At 41.7% G+C, this 25,064-nt stretch overlaps 1 protein-coding gene across 1 annotated transcript in view; it reads right to left on the bottom strand.

Moving 5' to 3' along the window:
• TGFB2 (transforming growth factor beta 2) overlaps window positions 1-25,064 on the bottom strand; it is a 65,580-nt gene that overhangs the window by 20,792 nt on the left and 19,724 nt on the right. Inside the window, exon 2 of the mRNA XM_040612006.1 lies at window positions 2,469-2,632. Coding sequence (XP_040467940.1) covers window positions 2,469-2,632 — 164 coding nt within the window. The remainder of the gene's footprint in view (window positions 1-2,468; window positions 2,633-25,064) is intronic.

The raw sequence follows: 25,064 nt of genomic DNA, 5'->3' as shown, positions 1-25,064 counted from the left end.
ATTGTTCCTTCTGGGCACAACAGCCCTGGCAAGCCCAGCACACATCTCACAAGACAGGAAGCAGTGTTTATGCATGGACATGGAGCGGTGCCTGCACATGCCAACTCCTCTGCAAGGCTCACTCTCCATGCGTGGCTTTTCATGCTGGAAGCAAAGATACCTGAGTAAGTCTTCAGCCCTTACAGAATGTACTTGTCTCTCCCACTTCCACTAAAATGAGCATCTTCCTCATTCTCCTCTTTTACCACCCACGTTTGTACTTTCCTCCGCTGCTAGACACTCCTATCTGCACTATCAATATATTATTACACAGCCCTGAAACTCCTCTAGCATCACTGTTGCACCAATGCCTCCTACCCATCCTTCCTCACTGTCAGCATCTTAGATCTTCTTTCTAATCTCTAAAATTCATATACTAAGTTCTAGGATGCTTTCTATAGCACTGTTCTATCTACGTCACAGAATCAGAGAACATCTCCAGTTGGAAGGGACCCCTCAGGATCACGGGTCCCTCCCCTTCAATTTCTCCTTGCTTTTGCTTTTCCTGTTAAACACTGCCTGCTAACTCCAGGCGTTGTTATGGACATCAGATGCAGCAGTATTTAGGTACTCTGATGCTCTCACAGTAGAGCTGCTGGCAAGGAACCTGTGCAGTTCAGACTGGCCATCACAGAGCTGTAACACCTCCCTGACAAGGTCTTGGGGAGAGCTGCATACAAGATTGCAAGAAATAAATATGACCAAAGGGGCAAGAAAACAACCAGCTTAAGGCAGCTACAGGAACTTGTAAGTAAGCAAAGCAGAGAGAGGAACTAACAGGCAGCTCTTATCATTTTAACAGGTGCTCTGCAAGGGAAATGCTTCCAAGACAGCCTGTCACTCCACAGGCAAAGGAGCAAAGTAACACGCCTAAACCATGCCTGGCACAAACACTCAGAGCTTGCTGCCTTTGGCTTGCCTGTTACATGCTGGAGAAAAGACCGAATCCTACAATAACCTGCACTGATTACTCACCTAACACTTCTCTCGGTATGCCTCACCCAGCCTAAAAAAAACCCCAAACTACCATACTCACCAGCTATATATTTATCTAAAGGACCCAAGTACCTGCCCTGGATGCAGGTGTCAGTCCTTTCCATGGGTACAGGCTTGCCGGAGTCAGGCTCTCTCAAATAAGCTCCAGCTGTTTCTCATCACAAGGCAAAATCCCAGCCAAGCAAAGGCCCTTTCTTCCATACCTCCACTGAACCCTTTGTGTCCCACGTTCCTCAAACGCAGAAAGGCAATGAACTGAGCTCAGGCAACCGCAGCTGTACTCCTTTCAGGTGACTAACAGCTCTCAAAAGTAGAACAACAGAAAGCCCAGAGATGCCATCAACTTCTTTTAAGATGTCTGAACAGTGAGGTCAAGCCAGAACATACAATCGTTTCAACAGGCTGGTGTAGCAGCATCACAGGGACTTACTGTGTAATTCTGTTTGATGACTATTACATGTAATTGACACCAGTGACTCTCATTAGAATGTTCCTAACTTGCTCTTTTAACTAATGAGACGTTATTTACTCAACTTTTCAGCCAGCCTGTCCTTGGGAAGGAAGGCAGTCAGATCACAGTCATGAAGTCAAGTGTCCAGTAACCACCTGTGGACCTGAACCACATTCAACTGGGAATCACGCTTCTCCTACTTGAGCATGTGACCTCAAATTGCCCCCGTCTCTGCTCCAGGTTTGGCTTGCACTTGACCAGACCAGGCAGCAGGAGGTGAATATTGAAAGTAAGGGAGAAGACTAATTCGAATTTGTACCCACTGGATTTGAACTGAACTCTACAGTGCTGCAAACCCAGGACAGTGCTCTGGCATAGCTATTGAGGGCAGCAACAACCGAATCAATGAGGGGGTCAATGCACTTTTACAATGCACTTCTACATCAATCTTACCAACACTTAGGAGTGAGGGAGTCAAGGGGTCATTTTCTTCCTCACTCCTCGATCCCTGAATTGTCCACTCCCTTGCCTCAATCCTTGGGCTACTATACAGAAGCCAGGTCTGAAACTACGAAGCTTTGAAACTCAATTATTAACATTGCCATTTCTGCGAGGAATGGTTAGCAGGCTTCTGCTGAACACAGGCCAGGGTAGGAATTTGACTTCTGCGTAAATGACAGTCCAGACCAGGTGCTGGGAGACAGAGATCCTGGGGATGACTTGGTAGGGGATAGAACAGACGTCAAATATTATATGCTGAAACTCTGGAGTCTGAGGCACAATTGCTAGAAAAAGTTTGCACATCTCAGCTTCATGTGATTTTTCAATAAAGTTCCTTTCTATGAAAGGCATGGGAAATCAGAGGCTGCTTTGAAAAGATGGGACTCAACCGCTTCTTCTCGTGATTTGTTCCACTAGATACGTACAAGGTGGGTTTGCTGCAGAGAGACAGGGAGCTGACGCGCATGAGGTGCCACCATACCTGGTACAGCTCTATCCGCTGCTCCGAGACCCGCGCCTTCGAGTTCTGCAGGCGGAAGACCCTGAACTCAGCCTTCACCAAGTTGGAGGCATTCTTCTCCATTGCTGAGACGTCAAATCTGACGATTCGGAAATAAAGGCTGTAATAGCTCGGCGGGATGGCATCTGCAAGAAGGCAGTGTGATTTTATTAATTTTTTTTAATCATAAAACACATTGTTCTGTCAAACAGTGTAATACAAGACAGCCTCAGTAAGGGAAATATCTGTAGCATGATTCAGTTTCCAATGGCCAATTTAATATTATTAACAATTTAATAAAAAACCCAAAAAACCAAAAAAACAACCAGCTCCACATGTGTTTGATTATGGGAATACCATATTAACAGAGATTAACAACTATTTCCAGCTCTATTTCAGGTCATGCATTTAAACCTCTCCTCTTTCAACATACTGGTGGAAAATCCCAGATACTTATAAAAGGGGAAAGAATCATAGTAGTTGGTATCTGGCAAATGCCTTCAGACATGCACGGAGCTCACAGGGATCTGCTAAGATGACAGGTAACAGCAGCTCATCAACCTGCGCATCTCTGAAGTCCGCTTCCCCTAGAATATGGAGCATCTAGCCAGCTTCAGATTTAGTTTTGTATTTAGTTATTAAAGGATTCCACCAGAACAATATTTTCATTCCGATTATAGTGACATGGGCAGGAAGAGAAGAAGAAAAGGAGGGAAAAGACAAGTGGATAGTAGACATTATAAATGGAATTACATGAATTTTGACCACTTGGAAGCTGTGAAAGCCATAAACATGACCACCCCTCAATATATAACGGGGGAAAGCAAGAAAATCAGAAAAATGGACTCAAGCCATTAAATATTAAACATGTTAAACGTATCAGTTGAGGTTTCAGAAGTGTGTGTTCCTCCTTGTGGGCCACAGACCCCCGTGCAAGGCTGAGCACCTCCACATTGCCCCCAGGCCCTGATGCCTGCCCTGCTGCCCCTGCTGCTCCACCAACGCAGCCACACTCCCGGGGGATTCCAAACAACTCGAAGGCCCTGATAAAAATCTCTGTTCAAACCAAAGGGAAAACTTCCTTTTCTCTTACAGTGGGAAAACTGAAGTGGGTAAAGAGAAAAAAGAAAGAGGACCATTGCATTGTGTGTGTGTGTATTTTCAGCTGAGAAAGCAAAGCTTGCTGGCTTCCTCAGGACCTCGCCAGCAGGAAGATGTCAGGTAATTATCACAAAACATGAAGTTTTCCCACTAGTCACGTAGCTCAGGATTCAGCACACAGTGGCAGGAGATGACAATCTCAACATTAGGGAGGTGAGCAGTTCAGCACCCATGGAAGATCCAGGCCTTGCCCAAAATCCCAGCAAGGCCTGCTGCTCCACTGCCTCCCTCGGCTATCCAGGCCATTAATCCAGGCATCTATCAATCAAATAAAGTACCTTCTTCTGGAAGATATCTAATTCTTAATGGATACAATACACACAAGTTATCATTTCTGTGTAAAGAAATGGTAGAACGCAAGTCCAGTACATTTACCTTCGTTTCTAACTACTAATGATTAAAGGTAGTTGGAAGAAAACCTTAATAATATTTATTCATATCAATAAGACATATTAAAGACTTTCTTCCAAATATTTAATATTTGGCTGCTATTACCAGAACTTTTGAGCAATGCAGCAGCTCCTGGCTACACAAGGGAACACCACTCACAGCTAAATATTTAATAACCAGTTTGTTGTAGCTTTTTGAATAATTCCAAGTTCAAACTGCCTACAGAATAAATAGCAAAAACAAGTCACACAAGGAATAAAGCAAATTTATTCTGTCTTCACAAAATTCAGAAACACGCTTCCTCTACATAATTGAGCCAAAACCTCTTCTTCAAATGATCAGAGGTAAAAATTCCTAAAAGTAATCCTAGCTGTGAGAAAATGTTGATTATAAAGAAATAATCTTGGCCTCAACTGTAGATGCATTATAAGTGAGAGAGGACAAGTTTGCAAAATACTTTACACAAATCCTCTGAAAGAGTACTTCCCAAAGCAGACCCTCAGTATGGTCAAATGGGTAAGAGGTATAAATATGAACAGGAAGCCCCAGGCTTCCTTATGATCCCATTTAAATAAAGAAACGAAAAAAAAGGTTTTCAAATTTTCACACCTGCAGTGCTCAAAAATAAACTCCAGGGCATCATGATCAGTATTCTTGCCTGTCAGCCTTACTGACAGAAAACTGCTACAATCTTACAGTGGGAAGGACTCAAAGGAAAAAAAGGATGCAAATTACCCTGGCGTGATAAATGCTGTTGTTTTGCAAAAGCCATGGGGCTGGTGTCTCAAAATACCAACTAAAAGTCTTCTGAGAAAAGCTTAACTTTATGCACTGATGATCTTAATTACAATACGTTTTGCAAATTCTTATAAAAGCTACTCAGTTCAGAGATTATATCCTCATCTAAGAGAGAAATAATCTCTTCAACTTACTTTTCTGCTATAGGAAACTCTGACGCTACTACTTGTTCTTCAGCCAAACCTAATCCTACTAGGAATATAATTTGGCATAATAATATGTATATATAAGATTGATGCTTCCAGATGAGTTGTAACTTGTCCTTCCCTGTCATTTATTTGAGGCATCAACCTACCAATTCATTCCCTCTGGACAAGCCAAACTAGCAGCCAGCCACTTGCCCTGGCACAGACGAACCCTGTCCAACTTGACTTTACTTCAGATTGAAAAGTCCTATTTAACTCTCAGTCTTATTTATATTTGGCTTCTAACTTATTTCTAGAACTTTCTTGTGCTATATTTGCAGCCTTTTTTTCACTTTCTATATTTTAGAAACTGTATAATACAAATCTGTGAATATGTATCTGAACGGATTTTCCTGATCCATTTCTGCCTTTACTTTTTTTTCTCTTTCATATATGAAGAAGATAGAGAAGGAATATTCTTTCAGTGTGCATGTTTTTGTGTTTGCATATGTGCATTCGTATACACAGTGAATGAGTATTTACCTTCCACTGGAAGGCAGGCATGGGACACCCACCATGAATAAGAATGAATTCTTGTCTTACAGGAGTTTCATCTCTTCTACAAGATTGTTTGATACCTTGCAAAAACCCACATAAGAAATTTGATTTCTTTATTCCATCATTTACAATGGTATCCATGGGAAGTCAATTCAGGAAAAGGCATTATTCAAGGATAACTGAAAAAAATGTGGGTTTTTTTACCAGCTGGAACCCTTCCTTTGAAAAAGAATGGCTGACTGCAGAATTGGGGTTTACATGAAAATTAATCAACATTAAGACTGAGAATTGAGACTTGCAACTTTTTTAAGGGAATGGAAAGAACCCTATGGAGTCTACAAAGTTTTGAATTAGCCTTTAAGTGATCACAGATGCTGCAATTTATCTCTCTTTGTGACTCCACCTTAACCTGACAGTTGTATCAATGCAGACTCAGTTGGATACCTCTGGACTCCCCTCTGGTTTTGGCCCAATGGCTCCAGTAGACGCCAGGATGACTCTGACCAAGTTAGTGTGCAAACACAGTTACCCTGCTACAGACTAGACTCCTTAAGTATTCTTTGAACCATTATCATTAATGAGTAGAATTAAATCAATATGTTTCCTGTAGCTAGGAAAACACAGATTTCTTTTGTTTTGGAGAAAGGGAATAGTAAATGCAATGAAAGATTCCATTTTTATCATCTTTAAATTATTCATTAATTCAACCCTCATAAAACTGAAGACTTCCAGCTGTAATAATCGCAATCACAATCAACACAGTACAGTTGAGACTAGAGTTATAAAAAACAGTTGGAGAAGGTGCAAGCAGCATCCCTCCTTCTCCCTCTAGCCTGCTGAACATTGAGCATCATAAGTTTAGCTTTTTTACTCTTTTTTTCTTCCTCCTCCACCCCCCACTCCCCAAACAAGCTGAAACGTCATTAGCTGCTTTACACAGAACAGTCCAAACTGCCAGGTTAAATTGCATTCTGCTATGTGAGTGTTTTAAGTGCATAAGGACATTGTGGTTTCTGTGCGTCTTACTGATGTTGTCCAACATCCAGCATCCTCTAAGCTCCTGTGCCAGCAACTAGGACAGAAAGCAGCCCTGCTCTGACAGAGCAGAAAAGCACTGAATAGGAGGGGTGCAGGAGACCTATTCCAAAATACTCAAGTCTGAAGTATTGCTCCAGGCTGGAGCATCATCAACAGGACAGACTGAACACATCCTCTAACTGACCATCCAGGACAGCACACAGACCCCCAGGCATTGCTGCTGGGAGGTGAGTGAGATGGAGTCAAGCTCCCTTAAAACAGAAGTGCAAATGGAAGGAGTTTGTTTCATGCTGGAGATGTTACCCAAATCAGGAATCTCCTGCATAAAAGGATGACATTTTTGCCTTCCACAGTTCTGTTTGATGAACTAAGCCCTGCATTTTCACAGATTTCCTCACAAGTACTGCGTGTACTGACATTTCAGGAGAAACAAAACACTGTTTGACACAGCTATTCTGTGTTGGGCTTTCGTTCTGGCGAAGAAAAGACCTAAGTTCAATTGCATCCAAACGAGACTTTTTTTCCCCTCTGAATTTTCATTTCTGCTATTGAAACAAAAAAAAAAAAATCAATTATATGTGCAGCCCAAGTTAGGAAATGTAAACAACTTTTCTTTTCTCATTGGAAGAGGCCAGACAGGCCGACTTCACACATACACCCACGCTGGAAAGGCTGAGAGCTTCAAACTAATCCTTCCATCAAGGGCTTGTAATAAATGCTCCAAAGATTTATTTTTACTCCCTTTTGTGTTTATTAAACTTTGGAGGGTTTCTTTTCCTTTTTCTTTTCTTTCTGGTGCTTTGCCCATTCTTTATTACGGCAGCTACAAAACATGGAGTGCCCTTTTCTTCTCGCCCTCTTTTTTTTTTTTTTTTTTCCCTCCTCATCTTTCTAACTGCAGTACATGAATGACCATGTAGTAGGCTTTGAAGCAGCACATGCAAATATTTATATGAGTAGCTTGATTGTTATTAAATGCAGTTGTTACGATTCCCATGCTCTGGCAAACTTCCCTAACCCCTCTAACTATTAGGACCATTTAGGCTGTTTAGATTTCAGCTCACTGATAGCAAATCCTAAGGGGTTTTTTTTGTAACAAGCAACATAATGTGACCTTGTCTCTCCCCCGTGTGAATTTTACTCTCTGCTCAACATACAGGTCCCTGCCACAAGCCAGGTCAGGCTTCCTTTAAGGACATCCAGCCATGGTAAGTGAAGTAGCATGCGCAAGACTGCTGGAAGGATGGGCAGTTTGTCAGCTGTACCGGCACATCTTTCCAGCAGGATCCCGTCCTTCCTGTCAGGCACACTCAGGTCACAAATCCTCTCCTCTTTTCCAGGGGAAGTCTCTCCAAGAAATTAGAAAGTTGTTTAATGCATCTGGGCTCCCAAAGCCCACGGATAATTACTCTGCTCACCCCTCCTGACCCTGACGTGACTGCTGAATCCTGCTGGAAACTGCCTCTCTGCAATGAAAGGGGATATATAAATACAGTGAACCAAATTATGGAGGCCTACAGGTTATATTTGGGAACTGGGATTGGCCCTCAGAGGTAAATCAGTTGTACATCAGCTTTCCATTAGCTCTGAAACTTTATCCTGCTGTGACATTAAGTTATGAGCACATCCATTAGCTAATCAGTGCTCTTGGACAGAAACACTTGTGCTGCTCTCCACTCCGACATTCGCTTCCAGCCTCTTGCAGCAAGCTTTCAGAGTCAGATGGTACAAAAGCAGTGTAGGAAACTTACTCCAATATTCCGGTTTTTACCTACAAAGCTGCCAATGAGCAAGTACCTTTATTTGTCATAAACCATTTGCTATTGAGGAGGGAAAGGGCACTGAAAGTCACACAAAAAATGCCAGGAACACATGACGGATAAGGTTTTCAGCTGAGGCCCAATGACTCTGGAGCAGCTCTTCTAGCAGAACAGGGTATGTGTGCACCTAGAGCGCAATGTGAGACACAATGTCTGCTATTGCACCTATTTCTGGTGAAGAACCCATGCTATGGTGAAGAACCAGCAGCTACGGATCTTCCACTGAATGATTCCTAGATACATAATTTATTCATGGCAAAGGGGCACACATGGTTCTCAATTCCACATTTCCTGATAACTTCAGTCTTGCTATTTACTGCATGTGGATATGCCGACACTTAACAAGACAGACAGACAGGCATACATAGAGGAAAAAAAGCTTTCTTCATCAGCAAGAAAACAGATTGGGGATCCAATTGCTGGATGACCCTTGAGCATTACAACAACTGAAGACTGAAACCTGAAAGCACTTCCCTCTTTTACCCCCAATACTGACCCCTGGACCTGTCCCTGCAGGCACACAGGGAAGCCTCCGTACAGCTTCACTTAGCCAGTGGATTTTAGAGTGAGGCAATTCCCCTTGTAGAAAAAAACAAAGAACCAAAACCTCACTCCTACACGGACTCCTGCTGCAGCTCTTTAAACATTACTTCCTTTCAGCAGTTACACTAACAGAAGCAAATCCTGAAAATATATTCTTGTTTCAGGGATTCCTTCTTATATTAGTTAACTTTTTTCTCTCTTCGTGAGCTTCTGATATGTAGCAGGGAATCCATCCATACATGAAATTATTATGCCATAAAATGGCCACAAAGACTCAAGAAATGTCAGTAAAGACACTTAGCAGTGCTCACATAGCACAAATGCATCCTTTATTTTTTCTGTCTACACTTTCTCTATCAAGGTCCACAGGTCCAAAAAACACACACCAGTGAAGGTCTAGGTGGGCATGGGTTTAGAAGAGAATAATTACCTAATTACCAAATTTTGTGACATATTTCCACTGTTCAACCACTTGCTGTTCCTCTTTAAAAACACGCTAAGATCTATGACAACATATGAAAAGTAAAAAAACCCAGGGTGTTCTCCAGATTGAAGAGATAGATACAATGAGGCAAAGATGGAATTTTCTTAAGATATGTCTATGAAATTATGTGTTCCTTACTTAAAATCCAACAAGGGCCTTCTGGTTCTGCTGCTACTTCCTCATTGCTTCACCAAGTCTGAATTAAAAGATGACTAGCCCAAGCTATGACCTCAACAGCATAGTGATCCGGTAGTCTGGCTTCCAGCTACCCAAATGATTAATTCCTTCAAGGTACTTATTGCTCTGGAGTTTTGTCGACTGTGACACTCTTATGTAATTGTATTTTGTACACCTGATTTCTGTAAGGGTGAAAAACATCCTGCAGTCATCTTTGGGTCAAAATGCAACTGGTATAGTAAGGGCACTGAGTGTAATTAGCTATTCATTACATACGCCTTAATTTGTGTCACTTCATCTCTACCAGTACATTGGAGCTGGGTATGAGACCTATACTGGGCATCAAACCCTGCCAAGAAAAGCTACCACTGCTGTTTTAAAGCTGTAACAATACAAGCTATTTAAAACTTCCTTTTTTCTTTTTTTTTTTTTTTTTTTTGTAATTGTTCTCCCTGGGCTTGGCCAAATCATGTTGCAAGTTCAGCCTCAACTGTATTTACATGCTGCAGCTGAAACTGACTTTGGTTGATCCTTAATTTGGTCTGTAGACCACTGTAAGAAGGGCTGTAATTTTCCTACATCACTAAGCTGTCTGATTTAAGTGAATCTTATCAGCCAGAAAGCCCTAATTTAAATCCTTTTTTCCATTGGACTTTCTCTCTCTGCCACTCTTTCACAATTATTCTCATGAGGCTACTAGTCTTTTCAGTCCAAAACAACATTTAGCCTGAAAAAAACCCCATACTACCCACACCAGCTAGAAAGAAGGAAGACAGAAGAGCTACTTTGAAGAATCAGCTACAGCTTCTCCTCTCCGCCCTCTCCTACAGGTACCATATGAAGAAACACTGCTGGGCCAACATCACATATGCTTGTTCACCTCCTATGAGGTCCAACACCAATAGTCAGGATGTCTGGGCTATGACAGATTCCCCAAATGAACCCTTCGTGAAAAAAGTTCACAGCTATTCCATCACACAAAATGCAAAGGAGAGTCACATTGAATACCAAAGAGAAAAACTGCAGGAGCATTCTGCTTTATCTGAGAAGATGACCCAAAGCCTCAGACAAAGTCCATGTGATCATTCTCCTGTGAATAACAGAGAGGTGTAGCCCAACAACCTAAAACAAAAATTCTCTGTCGGTCTGTGTGAGCTGGAGTGTAGCCATGTATGTAGAAAATGTCAATGATTAAACTTCAAAAACATATCTGCAGGATTACAGACCAAATCACTGAGCTACACCGGGAAAAAAAAAAAATTACCAAAAAAAGCAAAGTCAGACAAATCCCCTATGCAGCTCTCCTCCCCTTTCTTTTGATATCACATACCATCTCCAGTGTTCGTCTAACCGCCCCATACAATACTGGCCTAGTGGTCTGTGCAGGGTGTCAGTGTGATCAGCTCCTATGTTTTCCTTGACGGGACCATTAAAGAACAAATACCCCACAAAAGTGATGTGCTGTGACAGCAGAAGCAGCAAGAACTAACCCGTGTGGGATCAAAAAACAATGCTCATAAAATAACCCTCTTCAGGGACAGGCTGTAAGCACTACTGTGTATTGCTTGAGTGATGCTAGCCTAACCTCTCTACACCTCCTTTGCTCCCCATCCACTGCTCATTTGCAAAGATTAGAAAATCTGAATGTTTTATGAGCGAGAGAAAAATACTTAAGAAAAACATACATAGTCCTTCCAGACAAGCTACACAATTTATTTTGGAGGAAATCAGTTGCCTGTGCAGGCTGCCCTGAACAAAAAGGAAACACCTGTGGAATGGATAGGAAGACACCTGAAAGTAAGGACTACAGACTGCATGCATGAGTTAACATCTTTAAATGCATGCCAAGGTAAATCAGCACACAGATTGCAAGAACTTGTGTTATTACTACTTCACAGCCACAGGGCAGTCCTGAGGCAATTACAAGCCACAATCCCGGTTCTTTACAAACTCGGCTGTACTGGGAGTGTGTTCTGTTGAATAAAACTTACTCCTCTAAGAAAGCGCACTTTTCTTCTGCAACTCTGAAGAACGCGAGGACTGCCCAGAAGACTGCTTCTGCTATAAAACAAAACTCTGAGTATTAACTTACAGAAGAGTCAGACTGAGCGCTGAGCTTTAAATCAACTGCCTGGATCCAAACCTCTGCAGCTGGAGGAGGATCAAAAGCCAGTTGAAATCACTGAAACCTCTGGCTACAATGTAAGGGGAAACTGTTCGGTCCCTTTCAGGAAAACAAAATCAGAACTCCAACCCAGGCAGACTTGTGACCACTGTCAAATGCTCCTATTTCTTACACAGGAGTGTGGAGTGCCTCCCAGGGGATGGCCCCTCTCAGGACAAAGCAGCACACGTAGCACAGCCCCATGCCTGATCTTTCTTTCCCAGCAAGAAAGGCTCTTTGCCTATTTGCAAAAGCTGGAGTAGCTGGAAATGAGGGTAAATGAGCACCTCACATGGCAACACTGCAAGTCCCCCTCAGGTTCATGGTATTCAGTGGACATTTTCTGTGCTGAAGAAATCTCCTGAAGAAAAATTCCCTCACGTGAACTCACCAGACCCTCATCTCTGCTTGCCTTTAAAGCTTTCCAGGCTGTTGGCTTGTTTTCCTTCCTCCATGCTGAAATGCAGGGGCTGGGTAATGCAAACAACACTGATGCATCATGTGACAGCTATTTTCAGGTCTAAATTTTGAGCCATTGAGCATTGCTTCATTGGGGTAACCTAATTACTCGGGAGTATTGTGAGAGCAGCAAATGCTGATTTTTCCATTCCTCACCATCTTTCAGCATATACCAATCTCATACATTTTTAGAAAGTCTGAAAGGTCTGACCTCAGTTATCCTCTTCTCAAAGTCCTATTTATACATCCACTCATGCAAAGGAGCCAAGAGGGAATGTAAACACAAACCATACTATTATCTTTGTTTCTCAACAAAGAAATCTCAATCTTGTGGCAGGTGAAAACATATGGGGTAAAGAAACAGCACAACAGCTCGCTCTCTCAAACATAAACACTCCATAATCTCACCGCTGTTTATGCAACACTACAGTGTTAACAGTGAGAAAGGCATTATCTCCAGATGTGCCCTCACTCCTGGGTTAGATGCCATGGTAGCAAGCCCATGATCATGCACTCCCAACAGGAGCTGACAGATCCTTTTCTTCTGGGAAGATGAGCGGCAAGCTAACAGGAAAGCTGCTGCATCCGTCAACAGGCATTAGAACACGTTACAGAGTTAGCAAAGCATCTCTGAAACCTCCATGAAGTTTTCACCCCATTGAAGTCACTGACAAAACATTCCCATTGCTTTCAAAAAGGGCTGGGAATTTACCCCCATACTTGTAAGCACAGAGAGGATTTTCAGCACAAGAAAACTCTCTTCAGCCTCTCTGCCTCCTGTTCTCCATGAATTCAGTTTGCCAACAAAAGGTCCTTCAGCTTTCAGCAGTTATTTTGTGAACATTCAGGGAAGAAGAACTCCTTTCAAATCCCCATCAGGATCCTTTGAATGAAATCCCAGGTTATCATGTATCACCACTGAAATCAAATATGTAAATAGATGTATGTTGTGTTTGGAAACTTCTCAGGTATGTACTTTGCTATTCTGCTTACACTGGAATGTAAGAAAAATACTCCTAGTGTCTTTCATCTCTCTCCATGAAGGGCTGCTCCTCTTTCAGCTAGGAATCATAAGCAAGAATTGCAAGTAAAATTGCCTATCTGCTCTTCAAAAAGAAGAAAAAAAGAAAAAAAGAAAAAAAAAAAAGGAGAAAGAAGAAAAAAGGAAAACACAGGGGCAAACTGAAAAAAACTCACCAGGGAACACAAACCTTTCTCAATGGCAAAGTAAGACCTGACTTGCTGGCACTGTTCAGCTCAGTTTTTAGGGCTGCGGCGAACTCAGTGACTTAGATTATATTAACCTTCTGCCATTCACAAGACTGACCGATCGTTTTCCTTGTAAGAAAGACTTTTTTCTCTTTCATTTCCCAACCTTCTGGCTGCATGCTACTGAAGTGGCATCTCCCAAAGCAGTCTGTAACAAGAGACTTCTCCACTGACAGGCTGAAGAGGCAGACATGATCACAGTCCAGCTGCATGACTTGTAGATCATATTGCTTTACATCGAGACATCAGGACTGCAGTGCCTAAAACCCCCTCAGCAGTCATCATATCCCCAAAACCCAAGTAATCTGGAATAATTCTTAACTAAGAAAATATTTTATCTTCTCAAAAGCAGATTAGGTGTAAGGTTAGATGTGTGTGTGTGCGTTTGAGAAAGTCTATGTATGTTTATTATTTTTAAAAAAATATTTCCTCTTCCTGGCACCTTTCTCGTGAATTTCACTTGCACTGACAGCCCAACCAGCAGGATTAAAACTGGCTTCACAGTGTTACCTCACTGCCAGTTTACTAATGAGCTACACCAAAAAAATATATATATTGTGCAGACATACTTTCATTGAATCCATCAGGCTCACCAAAAAATGTCACTTCTGTTATAAATCTATTCTCCCCATCAGCATACAGGAGGAGTTCGGTATGCCTGCACACACTCCACACCTCTCCCTCCTCCCAGCTCCAGGGTTCCGCAGGCACTGAAGCCGAGGCGGCAGGTGGGATGGAGGCATCCTGCAGCCCTGGTGGGACCTGCCGCCCATGGGCAGGACATCCCTGCACCCACAGGTGCTGCACAAGTCAGGCAAAGAAAACTGAATTCCTCCAGCAAGCCAAAGGCAGAGAAGGTAGCCAGCTTGCAGGGTCAGGCCATTTGCAAGAGCCACAGGACAGTGGTCCTGCTGCAGGGACAACCTGGGTCAGGTCACCCCAGACCTGGGGACCAGGGTGGTCTTTCTGGGATCCCAGAAGGCAGCTCCAGTGAGGAGGACTGTGATTAAGCCTGCTCCTTGGACAGAAGCACAGGCGTACACTTTGAACGTTAGAAATCAGGCTAGTACATTTATAAGGCTAACCTCTCCAAGGAAACAGACATCTACTTCTTTTAAGGTAAGCGGCAGTTACCTCTCCTATGTCTACGCCTGTAAAATTAGGCCATTCACTAAACATCAGTTTGGTACAGTTTGCACTCTGACAGCAAACATGCTCATCACAGGCTCCGACTTGTGCCTTTAGTGCTGGATGACTTGAGCTGTGTTTTAAGCCTGTGAATACACATCTGCATTTTAATTTTCTGTGTAGAAAGCCTCCTAATCACAAGCATTTTTATGAAATCCAAGGGGATGGCTGGAAATCCCTTAGATATGTCCTGCGGATTATACACTGCCACAGCGATGCAACACTATACAAAAATCTACTTTACAAAGCTGTGCTGGAGAGAAAAAAACACAACTGGAAAACATTTTGAATTATTTAAAGAACTAAGAAAACTTTCCCCAAATCCAATTTTCTCCAACAGTATCACAACAACCACAAAGCCGTCATACACGACAAACTCAGTGGTGTTGAAATCAAGGAAATGGCAGCAAAAAGACATTCTCAGGCTATTTCACAACACAGTTTAAGCTGTTCATACTGCTGTGTTTATGTGTCTCTCTACCTTAGCACAGAATAATCCAAGTATCACTTGTTTTCAAGTCAAACGTTTTGTTTCCCCTTATTCATCTGCAGAGTGGTTCAACCAAATGGAACGGAATGTATGCAAGATAAGTGGTAAAATCAGTCTGAATATTTATTAGAATAACAGGGCAAGAAAAGCCTACCGCTCTGCTTCACAGAAAGAGCATAGGCACTGGCTTCACATTAAGCACAGTCCTGCTGAAGTCATCCTGTGAGCTTTCCAACATAGCCATGTGCTTAAAAGCTTTCCTGCCTCAGAGCCCCCAGTAGTGAGGGAGAACGGGGTGAATCCAGTCCTCATGAAGCTCCTCACTCTGAGGAGAGCTCAAAGGACCAATCCTTCATGCACCTCACACTTCCAATGTGATTTCTGTTACTGCTTTCCCAGCCTACCCAACTTGCATTTTGGAGAGAGCTCCTCTGTGCAGGAGTAATAGCGAGTGGTAGCTTTCCTGACTATGCTGTTAATGGCCTTCCAGTTCAAACTCCTGGTGACAGAGATGAAAATGAGTGTCAATTTTCTGTGAGCAAGCAGAGATTTACCTGCTATACTGAGCTTGTCCCATCCATCTCAAACCCACCAATGGACAGCCACCTGCTACTAACACTCTCCAGGCCTCTCCAGCCTGAATTAAATTCCAGTCTAGATAGAGCCATCCAGTCTATCAAAAAAATTCTGGTCTTAAAATGGGAAGAGAGTACAATTTTAACTGACAGAGGTTGGTTAACAGAGATCCCTCACGCAGAGGTCAAATTAAATAGTGTATCCCACAGAACCCAGCAGGGCAGTGGTCCTTGCTCCTTCATGGATGACTGTACTGAGTAAGAGCATACTATAAACCATGTCCTAAGTTGCTTTTCCTGTTAACATGGACCTAGAAGGGGTAGCATCCTACTGCCATAGGACTGGAGCAGAAAGTACTGCCTGTTCCCTATGGCTCAGACTACCTCACATAGGGCTACGTACCTTTGAACTGCTGTTTCCTGAACACACTGTAAACTACCCTCTTCTTCCCTCTGTCTGCATACTCACACAGCTCTGTGACCACAGTTTTTAAGTGCACATCTATCATTCATCGCAGTTGCTGGTAGCTTTAACTTTTGCTGCCTCATCTCACTTGGAGCTCTCCCATCATTTCATTCCTTTAAACCACTCAGCCATTTCCCCTCTTCAATTAGTCCCTTAAAACTTTCCTTCCTCTTTAAGCTTATGATTATTCTTTCATTAGAGCATTTTGTGATGCTCTCTAAGGAGATCAAAATGAAATACCGCCCCCCCCCCCCCCCCCCCCCCCCCCGGCCAATTACACTGTCATGTTCTCTACAGTGGAATAACGTAGAACTTGTAAAAAACTGAGCCAGTGCAGAGATTGATAATGAAGGTCACACCATCAAGTTTCACTCTCCTCTGGAAGGGGAAGAGGGTAAAACTGAGTATACAGTCATAAAATACATGAAATTAAATACGCCTCTGCAAATGAAAGTTCCCTGTGAAAATAGTTTCCAGGTCTATGGTTTTAATTACTACATAAATGAATGGAAAACAGGATTAAGGAATTTGCACAGTTGTTACACATCGTAGTTGGAATCGTAGCATTTTTTTCAGCTACAATAGCATGAAGGCATAATCCAATAAAGCCCTACTGAACTGGATCCAGCTTTTCCCTGATATTCCCGTTTGGTAGACAAGAATCTGAACTTGCTCTCCAGCAGCACTCACATGGGACTGAAACATGCAATATTGGGGTGATTTTGCAAAGCTTCCTCATTTCTTCTCAGGCTTCAGATTTTATGATTTGCACAGATTTGAAATGTTTACGAGTTCCAGTCATTCAGCTTTGCTCATTTACCATTTCTGTGTCTAAACAAGAGTTCAAGCCCAGATTGAACCATGGGCCACAACCTCCTTTAAAGGAGAAGTCCTCTGAGCAGACAAAGACATCTGGGGACAAAAGCAAAGTGTGCACAGGAGCAAAAGTGTTGGAACCGCTTTTGTGCCCTCGTAAGAATCCATTCATGTTTGCAAACACAAAAGCTTGGGGCTTTTCATCCACAGCTAGAGCAGACCTTTCATTTTATTTCCCCGCTTCCTTTTTCTGTTTTTTGTTTGTTTGTTTGTTTTTTTAATCCTGCCATGCACATTGATCTTAGCCTGAACAAACTGTCCATGAGTGACTGTTCTTTACACGTCTTCATGCAAGTCAATTACCCAAGAAGAACACAGCATGCTGTACCAGCTCATTCAGGCTTTTCTTCCTCAAGCTTAAAATCTCCCTAACTCTCCTGTTCTTCACAGGCCTGCTCTTCATCTCTAGCTGGACTGAAATTCAGTAAATATTACACTTACAAGGTAACAGGTCTGGAATGTGAAGCATTTAGAGCTCAGCAGAGTCTCTTCTTGGCATCTCAACATATATACTTGGTTGCTTAGTGCCAAACAATATTCAGCTGGCTTTACTCAATTCAAATGAAGATCTTAAATGCCAGGACTATATAAACATTGTTTACCAATCAAAACCATAGTTAAGAGAAATGTAAGGGAAAAGACAAGTGCTACTTGCCTTTTTAGAGTCCCAAAAAAGTGTAGTGTCTCAAACAAACCTTTCAATCTGGAATACGTGTTTACATTTTTGTTATCATCCTTCATAAATGAAAGACAAGAGAGAGCAGATAAAGCCTCGTGCTTTCGTGCATTCCGTGTCACGTTATTGGCTGTACAACAGCAAGGACCAACACATGCAGACTTCTGTCATTTTATGACAAGGTTTACAGGACAGCACTGAAAGCCAGCTGAAGGCCTTTCCCAGATGGAGGCTCTGGCACACATTTGACCACTGACCTGCTCATACTTAATCAGCCCTACCACTGAATGAATTAGGAGAGCCAGACTGGAGGCATCTGCTGAAAGCTATCTTCCACAGCTATGAAAGCAGAAGATGCATTTCTCCAGCCTTTTCCTTACATGCAAAAGATACTGCTGATATTGAAGAACAGAGTCATAAAGCAACAATGAAGTTCAAATTCTTTTTATAAACAAGCATTATTGAACAGCACCACACAGCATAGCTTGGGAAGGAAAACTCCATGTATTTCTTACCTGCTGACCTAGGGCTGTGTCCATACAGGCTCAGCCTTGACAAATGCTAACTTCTAAGTGCTCTCTTTAGAACTGCAAGACCCCCTGAGGCTGGAAGAGCTCTTCTGAGTTTAATGTTTGCTCCTACTAACTTAATGGCATGGATTAGATGCTTCCTGTCCAGCACAGTGAGCTGTGAAAGCACAAAGAAGAGACGTGATTCTCAGCTTAAAAACTTCTCTCCCGTCTGGAATGCGACGGCTGGCCATGCCTACGTACCAACACTTGGTTAGCTCTGAACGGTACAGCTGGCTACATTGTAAAGACTTCTTTAAGTGAGATGCACTGACTTTATGCATTTATAGATCAGAATGGGGAAAAATGGTAATACAGCAAGTAAAATTCAAAATGAAGGTAAGAAATAAACCCACCTTTCTCCTTCTCCCAGAGCAACCAGTGGTCTCGGGACTTTCTCAGTGGCACTGTAACTAAATGTAAATGGTTTGTCTTATTGCAAATTGCAGAACTGCCCACCTAAACGGTTTATCTGGCTGAAGCTGTAACACTGCTGAATTAGTAGTGTCTGTGAAAGGAGCAAAGATGATCCAATTAAGACATCTACGCAATACATGGATAGCAGAGGCATCCAGCATTTCCTCTGAGAGGTATTGTTAACAACAAAAGTCATCTTACTCAGCGATAAGAGTTTACCTCAAATACAACTTTACTAATCTACATACAGACTATATGGTGCTCACATACCTTGAGGCAGAAAGTTATGCTTTGCTAACCTAATCCTCAGAAGCATGAAAGCCCATGCTCCCCACGTGTGAGCAGTGCATTTCTCTACTGAAGCTAAGAGAAGAGAGCTACTCCATAATGACATGCCTGTAGGATAGCTACAGTAATGCTAAACAGAATGCCAAAAAAACCCCATACATAAAACCACCAGCTCAAAAATCATTTTACCATTAAGCCTGGCCATGCAAACTGCTCACAGGTAATGAGACCCTACTGGCAGGTAAAGAGAGATTGCCATATGCGCAGAGGACAGTATGTTGCCATGGTCTGCCACAGCTACCAGTAGGGAAAGGCAAAAAGATTCCCACCTTCTCCTGTTGTGGGGGAGAGACAGCCAGCCAAGGCAATAGATCTCAGCTCAATATTAGACATGAGAGGAACACAGAATGCTGTTAACTACTAGCTCCACTTCAGTCTCTCCTTGCTGATACCGGATCTGGAACTGCATTGCCCTGGACTGAATTGCAGGTTTTAACTCTCAAAATACAAACCAGAAACAAGGAAAATCCCTTTCAATCTAAGACACCAATGCTCAGCACAGACGCTTAGGCAAGAAACTCTGACCAGTGGCAAGATGTGGGAAGACAACTGCTTCTCAGACCCTGCTGTTCCATTTGAATGGTTTTTTTAACCCTATGCTAGAAACTATTAGATACTGATGACTAAAAGTGATTCATTCCACCTGTCCACTTCTTACTCAAAACCACCCTTTTCCAATCTGATCTAAATTGTAGTCTCCAACCTTTACTGGTCCAGCCACGTTAAGAGTGAGTAAATAATGCTGTTGTGAGCAAGTGAGAGCGTTACCAGCTTGCTCCAGAACAGTGATAATTTTTTTCTTTTTTAGAAAAATAAAAATTACAAAATGTATTGCCAAAAAAGCTATAGTCAAGCGTTTGAGCTTTTCAAGTCCTGGTATTTGTTATTGCTATTACAAAACTTTGCTATTTCCCATATTCTTTAAAAAAAAATAAATAAAAAGAAAAAAAGAAGAGAAAGAAGATCGTTTTTCTGAAACACTTCAAGCTAACATAGTAAGATGTCCTAGACAGCTTTCCTAGTTTTAAAACCATCCCATTTCAAATACTGGTTAATGTAAATCTGGAAAGTTGCCTTGTCTGGAGTAAAAATCATATACAGATTGAAAAAGGATTAAGTTTTTTGTTACAACAGATGTACATTTTATACTTTAACCTTCTAGTGTCTGGAACAAAAGAGGGGAGCTGGGGAATAAGGAGGACAGAGAATGGTACAGTTCACTGCAACAGCTGTTGCTGCAGGTATGTACTCTCTTTTCACAATACACAAGGTAACACAGGGCATTACAGACACTCAACTGTTATTTTAGAGCGCAGACCCTCCTTGTGACAGGTTAACACATGAGGAAATGGCACAAGTTCACACCACAGTGGGCACTCAGTTCTCGTCTGTGCTATTCATAGCTGAGCATTCAGGTTTACAAGGCTAGACTAGTTTTCCTGTGTCCAAATAAAACAGCTAGATGGATCCAGTTGGATCTTCCAAAGCACAAGATAAACGTCTTTTCCCTGAGACACTACAAATGCCAATCACTCCAAGTGTGGCCACCTGCTTCAGATTCATCTGCAGAGGACTGGCTTTTAGATATACATCACCAAGACTGAGCTTCCGATTCCTTTTTATTGGTGAGTTTTATCACACACCGAAGGAGGCGTCATGGTAACAAAACCGTGGTGCAGGACAGCTCTAAATCAGAGGGACCTGAGTGTCAGGAGTATGGACACATGCCACGAGCAGGCTCACAGTATTGCCAAGACAATGGAACTACACCCAAGCTTAACAACAGATTATTTTTTGCCTGTTTTTAATGGTGATTTTTGCTCAATTAAGTTCAACCCTTTACCTCTACCTGAAGTTTCACCTATTTTGTTTACAAGTTTTGCAATAATTGCAAAAAAAACCCAGCTTCCTATTTGCAAGCAACTTACTTTCTGCTTTTTTGGGCATGCATAAATGTTTGAGACAAAATTTGTTAGAGAAAGAGGCACTCATAGAAACACACACACATACATGCACACCAAGAAACCAAAAATACAAAAGGATATATATTTCAGACTAACAGATGATATCCAACTAAATATTAGAAAAAGATGTTCTGACCATTTATGATTCAGAAGGATCCAAAACTAACGCAGACTCCAGACAGATCACATTCAGTGAAAGAGCTCCACAAATTGCATCATACAACACCATGACTGCGATAATGAATATGGATAGCAATTACAGAGTCAACGTCTGCATTTCTTAAAGATCAAAACAGACTAGGAATGCATCAGTGGCTTCTCAGAATAACCTAAAGAAGGATTTAAAAACACGTTAGTTCAAAGGAGCATGAAAAATATGGTGGCTCTTCATAGCAAGTTTTGAATTTTCTTCTCTACATGCATTATTAGTCACATTTCCTGCTGGTGGGGCTTGCAGGTATTCAGCTGACCTCTGCCTACAGAAGTAAGGCTCCAGAAATTATCTGTACTGCTTCAGTCATACGACACTGGCACAAATTACACAGGATGCTTAAGCTTCTTAAGAACCATATCCAGAGGGAACATCTCACTGGAAAGCAGGTTGTGCAACAGGGAACTGTGCAGAGAGTTTATTGTTGAGTTGAGTGTTTTCTTTGAAGTACTGGTTGTGTATCCTGAAGGCAGAGTCCTTCTAAACACCGATACACAAGAACATGTGACAGTGAAATATTGTACATATTTACACAAAACAGTATGCTTCAGGACTATTCTAGCTCTACCCAAGCCAAGTCTGACCTACTGTCAAAAGGAAAAGCTCCACATTTCAGAGGTGGAACTTCAGAATTCACAATGTAGGTATATTCAAAATGCACATGTGCGTTACATCTATAATGAGATATAAAGATCTTTTTCCTGCCTTTGTATATTTGATACACAGATACTAAAATACTACAGGATCACAGATTCAAATGAGAAGTATGGGACATCAGCTAACCACCCTACAGTCATGCCAAGTAACAAAAGAACAAGTATTTGTAGTTTTCAAGTTTACATGACAGTAGGTTATTTTACATACAGAAAAACATTACTGGAAGCAAGAAGGAGCAAAACCATAATAAGAAGTAATCACAAATATTAAAATGACTGAGAAAATGCAAAAATCTAGTTCAACTGCAAGAGCATGTCCAGACAGCATGGGTTCATAGTATATGGCAGATAAATGAGTTCTCACTGCAACACTCCAGCAAAAACAATGTGCTTTCAGACTGCAAGGAAAAGGTGAAAATAAGCCTTTTACTACAATTAACTGGGATCACACACACACACACACACAAATCTTCCTTTCAGTGCTAGGCATCTCTCTATTAGGGTAGTGTCAAAAGAGACACCAAGTGTCTCACTACGGAGATAAGTCAGATCTAAGCAAGGAGATTTAGCGGCCCAGAGCCTGATGAAAGACAACAAGACTGAATACATGTATGAAAAGTAATGGAATGGGTCAAAACTCAATCATGCAGAGATAGCCGAAAGCATGTAATCGTCAAAAAGTGACAGCAATTTTTAGGGCAGTAACACCATTAGCTTGGAGTCCACTTTGCTCACTAAGAGTTGTTATGGAACTACTGCATTAGTTTTTTAGGCACTCCTGGCCTCAGGATCATAAGAACTGGTAAGACAGTTGAGTGGATCAGAAAGAATAAACTGAGGAACAGAACCTGCCTCGACCTGCTCGCCCCCCTTCCCCCCCCCAAAAAAAAAAAAAAAAAATTAACATCTTTTTAGACTGTGATATTCAGTGCAGTTTTCTATTTGGTTTGACAAGGTTCCATACTTCACCTAACTGTAGCTGCAGTTAAGTGACTATTTTAAACCAATAACGCAGGTGGCTTCTAAAAGTAGTGCAAATGGCAACTTCTAAAAACTTTTACACTTGGCCTTTAAAAGTAGACTCTATGAAAAAGGACACGCCAGCAGTGGTGAGGAAACAGACCACTTGCCAAGTCAATCCTTTGTAACCTCATCTCCTACCCTACCATGTATATTGCTGAGATCTTAACTATACTGTGTAGAGGGAAGGAATTTCATATAGAAACACCAACAAGTTTTGGGGAGATTAAATATGGCACACCTACCCTGCAGAGCTGCCACTTATAAAAATTACAACTTTTCAGTTGACTTCAAAAAGGAAATAAAAGAAATACAGTGCAAGCAGACTGCCCTCAGCACAGCTGGAATAAATCAGGGCAGTTCCCCCTGCAGCGAGGACAACTGCTTTAAGTTTTGGCAGCTAAGGATCCAGTTCATGAACATATAGTTCATTTTGAAAATAAGTTACCAAAATGTTAATCTAATGATTAGGTAAACAGCATCTATGTGTGACAAACCACATCTCTGGTTAAACTGTGGCACCACTTGCCTAAAGCACTGCAAACACAATGCCCCCAGTTCCCTTGCCACTTACCCCAAGGGTGGAGGGAAGGACACCTGGATACAGCAAGTGAATCAGCCAAGACTTGAAGCAAAAAGGAAGAGATGGGAAAGGTAGAAAAGATGAGCTCATGTGCAAAGTAACATAACGTATGGGATCAAATATAGGCTGCTGGAAAAAATGATGCTCAGAAATCACTAATAGTCACAGGAGACAAAGCACCACTGTCCTAGAGATCTGGGCCAGGTACTGTGCTGGCATGAAACTTCGAACAGTCCCTACCCAAAGAAACAAACCCCAAAGAAACCAGAATATGTTTCTCATAAATATAAATTGTATGCTCTGGAACAGCAAACGTAGCCAATGTTGTACACTCAGTCCAAAAGATGATACAGCTTTGTTTTCATTTCTTGAAAAGAGTATGAAGAAGTTACTTCTTAATTCATTTGGTTATTTCAAAATAGAGGCCTGAGAGAAAATGCTTAGAAGCTATTTCTCCATTCTTTTCATAGCTTCCATTTTTTGAAATGGCATCGAATCCTAATTCCATCTGAAAAAATGAACAATAATAATGCAAGATGAGGAGGGTTAGAGCTGAGTTCTCTTCTTCTCATTTTATAGCCTCCTGTAGACATCTGTGGAGACCCCTGAGTAAAAGATACTACAGAATGCTACTCATCATCCATCGGATTGTTTTTTAAAGTGAAAAAAAAAAAGTATGATTGTGACACTGTTCAAATTTGACAAGTGACTTTCACACACAGCCAGCAACTCGGTTCACTGTTTGCAGTATATTCTGACAGAAGGGATCCCCAAGGTCTGTCTCACTTCTCCAAGTACATAGCAAGCTATAAACAAAATAAGTGACCAAGGGCCACAGCACAATGTAAAAACACCCTGACACAGACCATAATTAGAAGCAGAGACCCAGGCACAGGTGCATTCAGTCCCTCTCCCCATTCTTCTACCTTGCTTATACAAGCAACACAGGTCTAACAATGCACAGCCTTGGATGCAAAGGACTGTGGACAGATGCACAGTTTTTTACACTTTGCCTAAACTTCTGAAAATATCAGCCACAAATGAATACGTTATTCCTTATCTACTTTACTGTTCCTTATTGCTTCTAGTAGCAATTACATTTACATATAAGAAAAGATAGTTTTAAATGTAGTGTCAAGTATGTAGTACCAGAAGGTTGGACTAGAGCAGCCTATGAAATCTAATTAAAAAAAAAAAAAAAAAAAAAAAAAAGAGCACGAGTGAGGGAAATAAGGAGTAGTGAAGAATTAAATACAGAACAAGAGTGGAAAAATATTCAAAGAAACTATTTGTTAGCACCTGGAAGAAAACAAGGAGTTGAGTAACAGCTCACATAGACCTGTCAGAAGCAATTAGTGTCCAAACAACCCAAAGTGCCTTCAGGACTGGATAAAAGGCTTTGCAAATAGAGGAGAAACCACAGATGACATTTATCTTGACTTCAGTAAGTTTGGACACTGACACACCCATTAGTAAATGAGGGAGATATGGTCTGACAAAAAAAAATACAGTAGGTAGGCTGCAAGACTGGAAAACTGCCCTAAGGAAGTAGC

Source organism: Falco naumanni, chromosome 12 (assembly GCF_017639655.2).
Source record: "Falco naumanni isolate bFalNau1 chromosome 12, bFalNau1.pat, whole genome shotgun sequence".
NCBI classification, from domain to species: domain Eukaryota; kingdom Metazoa; phylum Chordata; class Aves; order Falconiformes; family Falconidae; genus Falco; species Falco naumanni.
The sequence above is the reverse complement of the archived record's forward strand: the minus strand, read 5'-3'. Positions and strand labels throughout refer to the sequence as shown.